Source organism: Neoarius graeffei, chromosome 11 (assembly GCF_027579695.1).
Source record: "Neoarius graeffei isolate fNeoGra1 chromosome 11, fNeoGra1.pri, whole genome shotgun sequence".
Taxonomy (NCBI): domain Eukaryota; kingdom Metazoa; phylum Chordata; class Actinopteri; order Siluriformes; family Ariidae; genus Neoarius; species Neoarius graeffei.
In genome coordinates, this window is record NC_083579.1 from 81,966,523 (window position 1) to 81,983,950 (window position 17,428).

Genomic DNA, 17,428 nt, shown 5'->3' on the forward strand with positions numbered 1-17,428 from the left:
TAACGGGAAATCCGCCAGGGATTCCCCGAGAGAGGGAGGAGGAGCCTGTGGCTCCTCACTCTGAGGCGGAGATGACATAGACGGCTCTGTGACAGCTGCTCCCGCCAAGGCAACACCGGGACCTCCCCCTACTGAAGTATGGCAGGACCCACTCTCCACTAAATGGCTCATCAACTCCCCGAATCCCGGCTAATCAGTCCCCAAAATTATCGAGTGGGTGAGGCGAGGATTAACCGCCGCCTTTACTATAAATTTTTCCCCTCGGAAAAAAATGTGGACCGACACCAAAGGGTAGCTGTGAACAACGAGAAACTAACACAGACACACACAACCGGCGTCTGGTTCGGGGATGAGCTCCTCTGTTCTCGCTCTCCCTCCTTAAGTAGGGCGCGGTCACTGGGAAGACACAAACACAGGTTAATTGACATCAGGTGTAGTGATTCTGCCACTTACCTTCCCTGACTCCGCCCTCCTGTCACAGACCGGCACTTGACCACGCCCCCGCTGCCACAGTCCCCTTCTGAGAACGGCCTATTTATACACAGCAGAGCAGACCAGGAAGTGAACGCCAGCAAGGTGGAAGTCCTGTCCCGGATCCAGATTGTGCTGAACTGGGAGATAGTAAATCTCCAGAGTGGAAGTCCGGGGCGGATCATGACACCACCATTCTGTGTAAAGACTGATATGTGTGAAAATCCCAGCAGTTTCTAAATTACTCAAACCTGCTGGTCTGGAACCCACAGCCATTAAAAGTCAAATTGTTCCGATCGTATAGATAAAATGTTCCAAAGAGACACATGACTGGATTTATTATTCTTTCATGGGGCACAGAGGAAGTCACTATGAAGCTCAAATAAGCACCACATTCCATAAAGACTGTGATCCTTAGTAACTGTGTGGTCGGGGTTCTGGGCATTTAATTTAGGCTACTAGTTTATTTACAGTTTGGGAAATAGATCCAAATTAATTGGGTACAAAATATCACATGAACATACAAACATAAATAATAGCAACTGCAAAAGCAGGATTATAAACAGTCCTGCAAAGTTCTCATATCATAACAGTCCTCATATCTCTCAAGTGATATAAGGTTCAGGAATTGATGTGATGTTTCAGATAAATGATATTCCTGAACTACAGTCAAAGTAAAAAGTATGTGAACCCTTTGGAATTATCTGGTTTTCTGCATGAATTGGGAATAAAAAGTGATCTGATCTTCATCCAAGTCACAGGTACTGATAAACACAATGAGCTTAAGCCAGTAACACACAAAAAATTCTACTTTTTCATGACTTTATTATACAAATTCATTCAACTTTCACCATAGTGGTGGAAAAAGTAAGTGAACCTTTGGATTTAATAACTGGTTGACCCTCCTTTGACAGCAATGACCTCAACCAGGCGCTTCTTGTAACTGCAGATCAGATCTGCACATCATGCAGAGGGAATTTTAGCCCATTCTTCCCTGCAGAACTGCCTTAACTCTTCCTTATTCTTGGGTTGTCTTCTGTGTATGGCTGTCTTCAAGTCATTCCACAGCATCTCAATAGGATTGAGATCTGGGCTCTGACTAGGCCCCTCCAAAAGGCAGATTTTGTTCTTCTGAAACCACTGTGCTGTGGATTTGCTGTGATGTTTGGGGTCATTGTCCTGTTGCATCACCCAGCCTCTTCTGAGCTTCAGTTGATGGACAGACACCCTCACATTATCCTGGAGAATTTGTTGATATATTTGGGAATTCATTTTCCCCTCAATGATGGCAAGCTGTCCAGGCCCTGACGCAGCAAAGCAGGCCCAAATCATGATGTTCCCTCCACCATACTTTACTGTAGGGATGATGTTTTAATGTTGATATGCAGTGCCCCTTTTACGCCAAATGGAGTTCTGCTTGTTCCTCCCAAATAGTTCAATTTTGGTTTCATCACTCCACAAAACATTTTCCCAGTACCATTGTGGAGTGTCCAAGTGCTCTTTTGCAAAATTCAGGTGTGCAGCAATGTTCTTTTTTGACAGCAGTGGCTTCCTCCTTGGTGTCCTGCTATGGACTCCTTTCTTGTTCAATATTTTGCATATTGTTGAATCATGAACAGAGATGTTAGCCAGTTCTAATGACATATTCAAGTCTTTTGCTGTCACTCTAGGGTTCTTCTTTACCTCATTAATGATTTTGCATTGTGCTCTTGGGGTCATTTTGGCAGGGAGCCCACTTCTAGGTAGAGTAGCCACAATACCTAATCGTCTCCATTTATAGACAACTTGCCTGACAGTAGACTGATGAATACCTAAAATCTTTGAGATGACTTTGTAACCCTTTCCAGCCTTATGTATGTAAGTTAACAATTCTTCATCTTAGGTCTTCAGATAGCTCTTTTGTGTGAGGCATGATTCTCATCTGGATATGCTTCTTGTCAAAAGTTCAAACTCAAACTTTTCAGGGGGGTTTTATCAATTAAAGCAATTCTAGACCACACCTCTGAACTCGTTTCATTAAATGGAACCCAGGTGTGCTAAATTCTGACTGCAGTGAGCTTTTTAAAAAGTCATTAGCTTAGGGTTCACTTAATTTTTTCCAACCTTCAGTTTCACAGTTTGAATGATTTATTCAATATGGTCAAACATTCTTTGAAAATCTGTGTATCTTTAGTTATAGGAGACCGTCTTTTTTCATTATTGTGACTTACATGAAGATTTGACCATGTTTTATATGGGAATTAGACATAAATATAGAAAATTCCAAGGGGTTCACAAACTTTTTACTTTGTATGTGTGTGAAATATTTACTACATATAACATCTGCTATCTGTTTCTCTGGCATTCCTTTTACTGCCTCCACTCTCTGTACTGAAGTACACTACACTGACTCCCTGGATCAAAATATTAATATTACATCACTATAATTCCCAGCCTTCGCCTTAACCATTATCCTAAATATTAAGATGCTTCCCTTAATGATGAGAAGTGACAATAGTAATCGATAATAAGATAATAATAATATAATTAATAATAAGACAATAAGATAATAAGGTACTGTAATGAGATAATAATGCTTCTGTTGCTATTATCCGACTTTTATGAGATACTGAATTCAGATGCTTCTCTGTCAGTTCTGCAGCATTTCAGAAAAAAAAAATCACAGTAGATCTGAATAGTGGCTTTTAATGAGAAAGATTTTTTTATTCTTTTCACAATACCAAGGCAAGGCAAGTTTATTTCTATAGCACATTTCATACACAGTGGCAGTTCAATGTGCTTTACAGAAGTAAAAGCAGAACAGTAAACAATAGAAAATAAAATTACATAAAATAATTGGGGAAGAAAAATAAGAATTAAACAATAGTAGAAATAAAATAAAATGAAATAAAAGTTCAAAAAAGGAATCAGCCTCGAGATTAATTATTATTATTATGGGTTTAACTCATAAAGCACGCTCTTCCCGTGGCTCTTCCACGAGGATCACCAAAAATCGTCCCGCAGAGAAAATCTACGAGGATCACCAAATAAAATCGTCCCGCAGACACAATCTACGAGGATCACCAAATAAAATCGTCCCGCAGACAAAATCTATGAGGATCACCAAAAATCATCCCGCAGACAAAATCTACAAGGATCACAGTAACAAAGAATTAAAGTAAAAGTAAAATCATTAAAATCCAAGATTAAAAAGAAATTAAAATAAAGTAAAATCATTAAAATCAAAATTAAAAGAAATTATGTTAAAGGAAATTAATTACTTAGGTAAAAATTAATCAAGTGAAAGCATCTGAAAACAGCTTTGTCTTGAGCCTGGATTTAAAACTAACAACAGTAGGAGCATTTTTGATCTCATCTGGAAGTTGGTTCCAAAGCTTAGCAGCATAGCAACTAAAGGCTGCTTCACCACACTTCGTTTTGACAGCTGGTATTACTAGCAAGTTTTTCTCCTGTGATCTTAGAGACCTAGTTGGTGCATATAATTGAAACATATCCAGTAGGTAGCTGGGTCCCATCCCATTTAATGTTTTAAATAGAAGAAGTAGTGCTTTAAAGTCAATTCTATAGCTCACTGGGAGCCAGTGCAGAGACCTTAGGATTGGAGTGATATGGACGACCCTTTTTGTTCTTGTACGAACCCTTGCTGCTGCATTTTGGATTAGTTGAAGCTCTTTGATGGTCTTTTTTGGAAGACCTGTGAAAAGGCTATTGCAGTAATCAACCCTACTGGAGATGAAAGCATGAATAAGTTTTTCTAGATCATGTTTTGACATGAGACCCCTGAATTTAGAAATGTTTTTTAGGTGATAGAATGCAGACTTTTTTACCACTTTCATATGACTGTTGAAGTTAAGTTTGCTGTCAATAAGGACACCAAGGTTTTTTACAGTATCCTTTGCTTTAAGCCGCTTAGTTTCAAGAACAGTGGCAATCCTAAGCCTTTCCTCCTTTTTGCCAAATATAATTGCTTCAGTTTTATCTGCGTTCAGATGAAAATTGTGAGACATCCATTTGTTAATTTGGTCAATGCATCTATGAAGAGACTCAAGAGGGGCATAGTCATTAGGTGACATAGCTAAGTAAAGCTGAGTGTCATCTGCATAGCTATGGAAGTTTATTGAGTTATTCTTAATAATTTGTCCAAGTGGGAGCATATAAAGTTTGAATAGTAATGGTCCCAGGATTGAGCCCTGGGGAACCCCACAGTTCAAGGACACGGGTGATGAACTGTGGCCTCCAATGGCCACATAAAAAAAATCTTTGTTGTAGGTAAGATTTTAACCAGTTGATTACTATACCAGTAAATCCAACCCAGTGCTCCAGTCGCTGTAACAGTATGGAATGATCTACCGTGTCAAATGCAGCACTTAAGTCTAAAAGCACCAAGACTGATGTTTTACCAGCATCAGAATTAAGACGTAGGTCATTCATGACTTTAGTAAGAGCTGTTTCAGTGCTATGATTGGCACGAAAACCTGACTGAAACTTATCAAAACATCCGTTTAATGTCAGGAAGGCAGTTAATTGATTAAAAACAATTTTTTCAATTATTTTACCAACGAATGGCAAATTGGATATGGGCCTGTAGTTGTTGAGTACTGAGACATCCAGGTTATTCTTTTTCAGTAGGGGTTTTACAACCGCTTTTTTCAGAGATGAGGGAAACATGCCAGTTTGTAAGGAGGTGTTGATAATCTGAAGTACCTCGTCTGATATTAGGTGAAGAACAGATTTGAAAAAGACTGTAGGTAAAATGTCCAGTTCAGATGTGGAGGAGCTGAGACTTTGTACTGTTTTTCTCAGAGTCTCAACATCAATTAAACTAAATGTTGACATTGTATTACGACCCCCTCTCTCGTTATCCAATGGTTCCAGATTTTGAAGTGTTTGCACCTGTGTGGCTATATTCATACGTATTTTATCAATCTTTCCTTTGAAAAAAGATGCAAAGTCGTTGCATGTGTTAACTGAGAGAAATTCAGAAGGCATTTGTTTTGATGGGTTTGTTAGCTTTTCAACTGTAGAAAATAGCACACGGGCATTGTTGATATTCCTATTAATGTCAGCAAAAAAAGACTGTCTTGCTTTAGAAATTTCTAAGTTGTATTTACATAACATCCCTTTGTAGAGTTGATAATGAATCTGGAGTTTAGATTTACTCCATTTTCTTTCAGACTTTCTACATTCCCTCTTTAACATTTTAACTGTTGGATTTAGTTTCCAGGGTGCTTTTCCTTTGTCTATGACTCTTTTGGTTTTAAAAGGAGCAATAGCATCCATAATATGATTCATTCTTGAATTAAAAATTTCCATTAGATCATCTGCACAATCTGAAGATTGACATGGGAGTTCTGAGAGTGCCTGCTCAAAAAGAGCTGCTGTGCCATTGGTAATTACCCTCTTTTTTACAGTCACAGACTTGTTTTGAAAGTGAGAGGAAATGGAAACATCAAAGGAAACACAGAAATGATCAGATATACCCAGGTCCATGACACTAGTAGATACATTAAGACCCTTAGTGATGACAAGGTCGAGGGTGTGGCCATGGGAGTGTGTTGGCCCTTGTACATGTGTTAGGTTGAAGGCATCAATCAGTGCAAGAAATTCATTTGCATACGTGTTATCTGGATTATCAACATGGAAATTAAAATCACCAGAAATAAGATTGTCAAACTCTAAACAAATATTTGACAACAGTTCCCCAAACTCCTCTAGGAACAGTGGTGCAGAAAGTCTTGGTGGTCTGTAAATAGTCAACACTATGTTAGAAGAACATTTTAGGATTGCACTTAGGTATTCAAAAGATGTAAAATCAAGAGTTGTCTGTTTGTACTGAAAACATGCCTTGTATATATTTGCTATTCCTCCTCCCCGTTTATTGGCTCTTCCAACACTCATGAAATCAAAGAGTGGGGGAGTTGCTTCAATAAGAGTAATAGAGCTGCTTGATTGTTCAAGCCAAGTTTCAGTAAGAAGCATACAATCCAGTTTGTGTGTACCGATGAAGTCATTAATTAAAAAAGGCTTATTAAGTGATCTTACATTCTGAAGAGCTAGTTTTACAGTGAATGTGGGGATAATTTCCACAGAAGCGTTCTTATACCAAAATAAATAAGCACTTGTAGCTCTTAAATCAAACTCAAAGTAAGGGAAATAGAAACACTTTTTAAATCCCTAAATGGTTTAGGCTACATACCTGCTCATAATTAACACAGTTGCTTCTTTGAATGATTGGAGCACAATATTCAGAAAGCTGGCTTTAAATTTCATTCATCTCATTATCTCTAGCCGCTTTATCCTTCTACAGGGTCGCAGGCAAGCTGGATCCTATCCCAGCTGACTACGGGCGAAAGGCGGGGTTCACCCTGGACAAGTCGCCAGGTCATCACAGGGCTGACACACAGACAACCATTCACACTCACATTCACACCTACGGTCAATTTAGAGTCACCAGTTAACCTAACCTGCATGTCTTTGGACTGTGGGGGAAACCGGAGCACCCGGAGGACACCCACGCGGACACGGAGAACATGCAAACTCCACACAGAAAGGCCCTCGCCGGCCCCGGGGCTCGAACCCAGGACCTTCTTGCTGTGAGGCGAGCGCGCTAACCACTACACCACCGTGCCGCCCAGCTTTAAGTTTAATTTAAAAAAATTAAATATAAATAAAAATGTTGCTTATTTTCTTCCAATGATGAGTGTTTTGAAAAAGTGCATAAAGAGTAATATATTTTTGTTTGAAATGAGAGCGAACTTCAGTAAAATCAAGCACCAAAAATGTAGGGCAAGAGCTCCATTTCCTCAAAAAAGTAAGAAATCTGATCATCCATCTATACCAACATCCATCCATACATCCATCCGTCCACACATACATTTATCCACACATCCATCTATCTGTCCGTCCATCCATCTAATCTATCCATCCAAACATCCATCCATCTAATCTATCCATCCAAACATCCATCCATCCACTTATCTATCCATTCATCCATCTATCTGTCCATCCATCTCCATCCGTCCTTTCATGTTTCACATGACTGGAGTAATGAACATCCTGCTGGTTAGAGATTTGAAATCCACTGACTTATTTAAAACACACACAAATAAGTGTCAGCATTATTTCATGGACTATGTTTGCATTTGCCCAGGAACAACAGATGTGTCCATTTTTATTCATGCTCATTGCCCTTATTACATATTTTAAAGCTTGTAAAACTACAAAATGCATAACAATCCCTTAACAATGTGTCTTCAAGGTGCACTCTCTTGCACAATCTTGTGGACTGTTGAAAGTTTTATCATCTTATTTCAAAATACCTTACAGACATTCCTGAGCATCTGTAGCATATACAGTAAATGGGTGGTTCTTAATCAAATACCTGCCCTGACATGTTGTGATCGTCACTTCAAGAGAGGTTTTATATATAAATAGACCTCAGAGTCAGATTTTTCTTAGGTTTTGGTCATTACCAGCTCCATAGGGTGTTTCTCCTTGGCTGAGGAATAGTTTGCTGTTACCAATGCAGGTACTGCTTATTTTAAGTCTGAGTGAGTAATGAGAATGTTGTGGTACAATGTAAAATACTGTAAATAAATCTACAGCTGTAAAAACATGAAGATGCCTTAATAGCTCTCTTGAATCTCGAATATCTAGCCAAGTTAAATTTGAAGGTTCAGTTTTTGTAGCATCTTTCAATACACTGAAAAAAAAATTGGAGTGACAATTACTTAGAAAAACCTAGGTAACAATTTCCACACAGAAATCCTTAATACATTTTACTTGGGATATTCTCAAGTAAACTCTACTAGCAGTTATGAATTGCTGCTATCAAAATACTCAAGTAACCTTTACATTGAATTCTGTCTTTGTCACTAAATTTTACTCACTAATTTTTACTTGAACTACTTTTTCATCTAATTACAAATCTCTGCTAAAATGCATGGATTTTCATGTGTGTTTTTTTAAGCTTGCTTTTCTGTATTTTTATTTGAGAAAGTCAAGTAATATTTACACAATATTTCATCTCATTTTAACACCACTACTCTAATATGCATTATTAGTGTTAGTATTAAAATGCATTATCTAATTATTTTACAATGTAGTTTTTTTAACAGAATAAAATTGTCTTAAAATAAGGTTACTACAAAACACTTAAACAGCAGCACCTTCATTATATTTTCCATAATACAGTACAGTGTGGTGCTGTGATAGAAAACTCTGCACCTACATCAGTACAGACAAAAATACTCTCTTAAAATTCTTAACAAGGGGATTAGTCTGAGTAAAGGTGTTAATATTTTTAAAATTAGACACTTGGCATCTGGCTGATCCCTTTTCTCAGAACCTTTTTAAAGAACATTTTAACATTTGAAGAAAACATTTAAACTTGAGTCCATCTCAGCTAAAATTGTCCAGTGACATTTTCAAGAGTATAATTTTAAAGTGGAATCAATTTGCAAGAAACTCAGTGCATCTTCTTTTAGGTCTTAGAAAACAATTACACAACATGTAAGAGCTCAAAAGTAGTACTGTAACTTTACAAAACAGACAAATAGAAAAGTTGTTAGGGTTTTGCTGGGATTCAAACCTGGTTGGTTGGTGTGATAATCCAGCAAACCCCCACTAGGCCACCAGGGGGATGACTCAAATGCAGAGGCAGAAGTAGAAAAAGTATAAAAAGGTTTATTTACAATATATACACAAAAATCCAAAAAGTAATAATCCAAAAACGCTCAGAAGATAAGGGAAAAATTAAAAAATTCAAAAGTACAAAACAAAAGCCAAAAAACCAGAAAAGAGGCAAAAATACCAAAGCTCAGAAAAACCAAAAACACAGTCACTACTAGGGCCAAAAGAAAAGCAAAGTGCAAAACAAAGAACACGGTACAGAGGAAACTGGAGATAAACATAACAGCACAAAGACTCCGTGACAAGAGGACTGAACTCAGGGGGTATAAATACACAAACTAAATTGAACACAGGTGAAAATAATCAGGACTAAACAGGCAATCAACACAAACACAAAACACAGGAACAGTGGCGACCTCTAGAGGCCAAAACAAACATGACACGAAAAGGAAATAACAGTGGCCTCTAGAGGCCAAAACATTCCCAGTCCTAACAAAAGTTGGGTTCATAGGTTTGCATCCTTTTACTTTGAAATTATTGAAATGTAATAAAACAAAGAAATTTACTTTCTTCAACACAATATCTGATGATTTTGTGATCAAGATCTGATTCAACTGTTCCTTTATCATCAAAAGTAAGAAAAGTGAAATAATGAAAATATCAGTGTAGCAATTTTCATTACTTCACCATAACTTCATTTTTTTTATACACTCTTTGGCAATTTTTGTTACTTTATGGCCCGTTCTATAACTGCAGGTACATTTCAAGTGTTGACTCTGTTAGTCATCATCAGCTCTGTTATCATCAAACTGGACAATCCATTAACAGAACTGATGATAACAGAGTTGACATTTCCCACTATTTTGTGTCTTAACTCCACATGCTAACCTCAAACTAGCTCACACATGGCATGTCTAAAAACAGGATTTTATGGATTTTAATCCTATTATTGTTTTTAAAAAATGAGTGAGAGATTCACTCCAATATCACAATAACAGAGTTGACGAATAATTAATCTACTGTTGGTGTAAAATCCTAAACATTTTGATCAAATTAATGAGAGAAGAAACAGAACACACCTCACTGCCTTTCTGAAGTTTCCTGCCAGAGGAAGTGACATCACTCAGTGCAGGTGTCATGCGTATTATTAAAAGTCTTTGTGGATTTTATGCGATTTTATAACAGAGTTAACAAGAACATGGGGCAGATAAAAAAATATTTTTTATAACTGAAATTTCACATAATACAGAAAATAGACTTTCTGTGCAATTGATTTTATAGCAGTTAATAGAATAAGCTCCAAAAAACAGTGTTAGATTGAATCACTTCCTGTTTATTGGAGTTGAATGGATGAATCAGGAGTTGAAGACAGCCAATAATGTGGGGGAAGGGTGTGAGCCATTTAGTTAATGTTTTATGGATAAATTGGGTCTAAAATGTACATCAAGCATCGCTATTGGTCAAAGTTTGTCATAATTTGCATTACTGTTCAAAACTGATTCAAGAAAGATTTCTTTTATGGAAAATAGCAAATGGTTTATCTCAGAGACGCAAAATGTACCTCAAATTCTAGACTGATCCTTATATGATGAAGTAACATTTGCACTAACTGTGCATCAAATAGATAGATAAAGAGACCTTTATTGTTATTGTAATGCACAAGTACAGTACAATGAAATTAATTTGCTGTCCTTTGCTGGTGCAAATAATATAAAAGATAAATAAAAGATCAATACTAATGTAACCGAGCGTTGGTACTTATCTTATAAACAGAGTTTTGTAATAACTGAGGAGACACACGTTCGGAGGGAGACACAGATCTACATCCGTTTATTAGAACACTTTTCCCACCATTCCAACTCACACACACAGATCTCGCGAGAGCATTAATACATTGGCAGTCCTATGGAAAGTCCCCGAGGGGATAACATGCATTTTAAAGCTCATATTAAATCTGCTACATACGTCCCCCCCAACGAGAATAAACGTCCCGTTTATAACAAAACAAGACACAAAACAAGGAGGGAATGCATGAAATGAAAAAAACACAGCATGAGATATGAAAAAAAACCACACTAAACAGGGACAATGCCGGCTAAACACCAGCCTAGACCCACTGCATAGGGAATACAATATAGCAACATTGCACATCCTGTTTTTTTTTGTTTGTTTTTGTGTCAACATTTTTTTTCCCGACAAGATCACGGAACAACTTGTCACAAATGCACAATCAGTAAACAACAAAATCACTCAAATGACCAGGCGCTCTAAGCACCCTACCTGCCCTGCTACTGACCGGTCCAGGCGACACAGTGGCCTCTGCAGAACAAGGCAACTCAGCAGAAGTCGGCAGGTCATCCAGGCCAGCATCTGGTAACACAGGAGAACCAGGGATGGGGGACAAGGAAGAGTCTAATGTCAATGGCTGAGGGGGCAATTGAACTGGTAATGTATAAGGTCTCAGTCTGTTATAATGCACGACCTGTTGCCGCTCATCACTATTGAAGGGGTTGGAGATGCGGTAAGTGAGGCCGGGAACCTCACCTGAGTCCATCACCTGCAAGACCTGATAAGGCCCTTTCCAGTGAGGGGCTAGTTTCATGCGACTTTCAACCGGGTTGTCAAGCCACACCATAGCACCTACTCCATAGGGTTTGTGCCTTGCCCTCTCATCATGGTAAAGCTTCTGGCGCTCATGAGCTTCAGCACTACGCATTCTGGCTCTACTGAAAGCAACGTCCAGTTTTGTTTGTAAAGAGGAGGCAAACTCTGTGTGAGACTCAGGACTCTGCGACTCAATAACATGGGTAGGTATCAGTACGTCTACTGGGACTCTGGCTTCGCGCCCATGGGTAAGAAAGTAAGGAGTGTAATGTGTACTAGCATGAACTGAGGTATTGTACGCAAAGGCCACCTGTTTCACATAATCGTCCCAGTCACCCCCACAGTCCAGTAATGTTTTAGCCAGTTGATCAATCAAAGTTCTGTTAAAGCGCTCAACCATCCCATCCGATTGCGGATGGTAGGGAGTAGTGCGCGTTTTTGTTATCTTTAACAGACGACAAAGACCCTGCACAACGTCCGCCTCAAACTGCCGTCCCTGATCGCTGTGCAAGCGCTCAGGTACACCGTGTACCAGTACATAATCTTCAAAGAGGCACCGTGCCACTGTTTGTGCTGTCTGATTAGGTAGGGGATAGAGATTAACAAACTTCGTAAAATAGTCCTCGACTACCAGTACATACCTATTTCCTCTGCTAGTCACTGGCAACTCAACAATGTCGGCCGCCACTCTCTCAAAAGGACGAGTCGCACCAGAGCCTCCCAGTGGAGCACAATGAGATGGCACTGGGGACCGACGCGTCTGGCATGCCTTGCACTGCTCACACCATTTCTTTATGTCTCTGAACATGGATGGCCAATAGCAAGTCTGACGTGCTCGTTCCCACACACGCTCCACCGCAAAGTGGGCTGATGCGGGGCTTCCATGCAGCTGCTTCAGGAGGTCAGGTACCAGTGAAGAGGGGACCACAATCTGATGGAGCCTCTCACCACTGCAGGGGGAGACAACAGACCGACACAACAGTCCATCTCGCATGAGCAGGCGATCAAACTCTGCCCACAGTTTCCTCACATTAATAGAGGCCCCCCTCAACTGCGCCCTAGATGGCTTTCGTGATGATTTTAGCCAGCTGCAAACAATCTGAATATCCGCATCTGCCTCCTGATGAGCTTTAACATCCGCCAGGTCATGGTCCAAGGCGAAAAACAGTGGCTGAATAGGCCTTGGGTCACCAGTAGATGCTCCTAATGACCCGCAGGCTACTGTCTGAGGCTGCTCAGGGGAGGGTGTGGTACTGTCTATTAGCTGGTGAACGGCATTAACCCCTCCTGTGGTGTCAGGTGGGTGTATTTCACAATCAGCTCGGCTTTCTCTCTCCGGGCGTCGGGAGAGAGCGTCAGCATTCATGTGACGTTGACCATCCTTATACACTATGTCCCAGTTAAGGGGGTCTAGCTCCAAAATCCATCTACCCCGTCGGCCAGTTGGGTCATCACCAAGCGCCATGCGTCGCAGGCCCAACAGAGGACGATGGTCAGTGACAATGGTAAAAGGCCTAAGCCCAATGTAATGCCGGAATTCGCGAACAGCCCATACAACTGCCCACAGCTCGCGGTCAAATGTTGACCATCTTCGCTGTGTTTGGCTCAGAGTCTGGCTGGCGTAAGCCACCACATGCTCCACCCCTTCCTTTATCTGAGCCAGAACAGCACCTACAGCCTCCCTAGAGGCGTCAGTGAACACCCTGAAGGGCATACTGAAGTCTGGGAGGGTCACGATGGGAGCAGAGGATAGCACGTCTTTAAGGTAACGAAACGACGCTTCACAGTCCACAGTCCATTGAAAAGGCACGTTTTTACCCATTAAGTGATTCAGGGGAGCAGCGTGTTTGGCAAAATTGCGTACAAAGCGCCTATAGTATGAGCATAAACCCACAAATGCCCGGACTTCTGACGTGGACTGAGGGGCAGGCCAATTCTTGACCTTATCTGTGTTTTTTGGATCGGGCTGGAGACCCTGCTGGGAAATTACATGGCCTAGGAAAATTACATGATTTCTGGCAAGGTGACACTTGGACGGATTTAACTTAAGACCAGCGGCCTCAATCCTAGCAAGTACTTCCCTTAAGCTGGAGAGGTGCTGTTCGAATGTGTTACTATACAGAAGGACATCATCTAGGTAAACCATGCAAATATTCCAAGGCAAACCCCTCAGAACTAACTCCATCATCCTTTGGTACGTGGCAGGTGAGTTAGATAAACCCATTGGCATAGAACGCCATTGGTAAAGACCCCTACCTGTAGTGAATGCCGTTTTTTCACGGTCCTGCTCAGCGACCTCGACCTGCCAGAACCCGTTTGAAAAGTCCAACGTGCTGAACCACACGGCGCCAGCTAGTGCATCCAGTGTGTCGTCCACCCGCGGCAGAGGGTGGCAATCTTTCACAGTCACACTGTTAAGACGCCTGTAATCAACACAGAATCTCCACTGACCATTTTTCTTTTTGACTAAAACGACCGGAGAGGCCCAGGGGCTGCAGCTCTCCTCAATTACACCATCAGCTAGCAGGTCAGCCACTTGTTTCTCAATCTCGGCCCTTTTTTCAGGAGTGGTGCGGTAGGCCCGTTGTTTAATTGGTGGGTGATTCCCTGTATGGATACGGTGTTGCACAAGCGTACACTTGCCGACGTTCCTATCATTGGAAGAAAAAACATCCCTATACCGTAGGAGCAATGCAGACAGAGCCGCTTTCTGTGATGGTGAGACAGGCGAATCGGCTAGCGACACAGGGGGGGTCAAATCAGAAAAAGAGGGGTCATTAGCAGCCACCGTGGCCACAACGTGTGGTAGTGCATATATGTCTGCCTCGTCGACAGAGTAGATCTCCCCTAGATGAGTGCCTTGTTGTAAAACAACATCACCTTTAGTGGGGTTCAAGACCCGAGCACAAGTCATCCCATTTTTCACTGATGTAACTGTGTGTGCTACCACTAGGCTAGAGCTATCAGGGATATTGGGCTCTAAATAGCCGACAAAATTACACGAATAGGCCTCGGATGATGTAGGTGGAAGGACATTAACAGGCACAATAATTTCACTAAGTGGGGGGAAAGTCATAGTGTTGGCTATGGTGACATTACAGCATACAGGGGTTAGGTCGTTTCTCGTAAGTAAGGGGATGGTAGAGCCCTGCAGTTGAACCCTGCCGTACGGGAGGTCCAAAAGAGCATTGGTTTTCAGCATGAAATCCCAACCTAAAAGCACAGCTTGTGTAGTTCCCCTAATTACATGAAAAGTGTGCTGCCATGATGCTGTCCCCAACCACAAAACAACAGATATAGTACCCAAAGTGTCCAACATTTGTCCATTCACTGCACGGGCACTGACATAGTCTTTCTTCAGGGGACGGTTACGAAGTGCAGGTACAGACGTGCGGAAGTCAGCACTAATAAGAGACACACTAGACCCAGAGTCTAACAACACAGGGACTACTGTGCCTTCAATCACACCATTAACATAGGATACAGGGATCTCACCTTCAGTGCTGTTCACAGAGTCATACATTACAGGGGTGCTGCCACAGGTAGTGGTTGAAGGGCCCAAGGAAAGGGCAGCTGGCGTTCGGCCCGCAACATCAGCTACACCCCGTTTCCCTGATGGCTGGACTGGTGGTCGCTGTGTGGGGAGATGAAGCGCACACCCCGTCTCCTGTGAGCGTCGTCCTCATATTGCATGCGTCGACCCGGGCTGGGGCTGCGTCCTCTTGGTGACCAGGTAGCACCAGGGCTCCGACTGCGGGATGGTGTGAACTGGCCCCGGTCTCTGCCAGGTGACGGGAATCTTCTGTCAGGCGAACGGCTATATTGAGGCTCATGTGACACCTGCGACTGGCATCCATAGCCTCCACAGGTGCAACGGCATGACATCCTCCCTGGTGAAGAAGAGCCACGCCATCCCCCTGGACTCGTCCTCGTCCGCAGCCGTTGGTTCTCCTCTGCCATCCTTTTCATGTCGACTCTCATCTCCCTAAGCTCCTCCGTCAGGCTGTGTACCGCCCTGTGAAGCCCTCCATAATCAGTCACAGAATGAACAGAGGCGATATGCCCTACTGCGCTGCCAGCTGCTGTGACTTTGGAGGCAAAGTCTTGCTTGACTGCCTCTCTGGCGTTCTCACAACGCTCAGCAATCACCAACGCCTCCTCCATGTCTGTGGCACCTTGTTCACGACACTTGAGTTTAAGTTCAGAATCGAGACCGCCAAGGAAACGGCGGAATTTCTCCTCTCTAGTCGCATTCTCGCCATAGTCTGGGAAAGCCTCCGAAACGAGACGGCTGATCTCAGCAGCATAAACAACGAGGCTCTCGTGAGGAGCGCGTGGGCGAGCCGACAGGTCGGTCCTGAAACGGTTCAAAAACTGCTTACGACCAAAGGCTTCTTTGAGTCTCTCTTTCACTGCACTGTAATCGCTCTGCACTGTCGCGGGCAGATTATCCCACAACAGGAATGCAGCTTTGCTCAAACGGGTTGGCAGAATCCTTACAAGTTCGTATTGATAGTCTCTTTCATTGCCCCGCTCGGTGAGAGCGCGCACTGCTACCTCAAATTGACGTGCCCAGCAGAGAAAACTTTGTTTGTCGTCTTCACCACAAAACGGAGGCGGGAGGTCAATCTTCACTCGAGCAACGTGATAATCCTTCCCCTGACGAAAGGGAAATGCATCCAAATTCTCTTCCTCTTTGAAATACATTTCGAATTGTCCACTAACTACTCCACGCTTAGGTCTGAATTAGCAGAGGAAGCCGTACATGCAAAGCTAGGCACGGATAGTTAACAGCGGTATACAAAAACTGGTAAAAGAAACGACTATTACAAAATAACCGTTCGTAAAACAAATTCAACCTACACCGCTGCCACCAATGTAACCGAGCGTTGGTACTTATCTTATAAACAGAGTTTTGTAATAACTGAGGAGACACACGTTCGGAGGGAGACACAGATCTACATCCGTTTATTAGAACACTTTTCCCACCATTCCAACTCACACACACAGATCTCGCGAGAGCATTAATACATTGGCAGTCCTATGGAAAGTCCCCGAGGGGATAACATGCATTTTAAAGCTCATATTAAATCTGCTACACTAAGTCACACATATTCAGAAGATATTGCATTGAAACTGTACACTTTGTCTGTGTTTTGTCTATTTATCTGTTTTGTAACTACTGAGTTGATGAAAATAAATTTCTTTGTTTTACTATTTTTTTCTTTTCAAAGTAAGGGGATGCAAACTTTTGCATGCAACTGTATGAAGCATCTTCACTAAATTTGACAAAACATGCACAGCATTTAGAAAAAAATGTTGCAGTTTGCAAGTAGTAGTGAAAACTACCAAATACAGAAATGCTGCAATTGAAATTGCTGTGTTGTTGAGTTGGTGATGTTTTCTTCTTTTGCTTGTGTTCTGTCTATTTATCTGTTTTGTAAAGTTGCAGTGTGTTAAGCTCTTAGGGCCACTGTGAAGTTTGCTTGTTATAACATTCTGCTCTATGTCCACACCCCATCTTTGGGAAACATCATCATAACGATATACAAAATGCAGTTGGTGCTATTACTTTTACTAGTTTTCCCTCACTAGCCACCATAACGCAAAGTATGACCATCAAATACTTTTATTCCATATTTTGTTGCTTATTTTGTATTGTTTTGGTGCTTTCTTCTTCTTCTTCAGGTTTTTTTTTTGTGGTTGGCAAACCAGCTTAAAG

General features: G+C 41.5%; 1 protein-coding gene across 4 annotated transcripts in view; it reads left to right on the forward strand.

The window, feature by feature from the left end:
- The first annotated feature begins 7,898 nt into the window (after positions 1-7,898).
- pla2g4f.1 (phospholipase A2, group IVF, tandem duplicate 1) overlaps positions 7,899-17,428 on the forward strand; it is a 109,106-nt gene continuing 99,576 nt past the window's right edge. For all 4 annotated transcript variants that reach the window (XM_060934806.1, XM_060934807.1, XM_060934808.1 and 1 more), the window contains exon 1: positions 7,899-7,999. In XM_060934806.1, the coding sequence (XP_060790789.1) occupies positions 7,994-7,999 (6 nt within the window). In that variant the 5' untranslated portion in view covers positions 7,899-7,993. The remainder of the gene's footprint in view (positions 8,000-17,428) is intronic.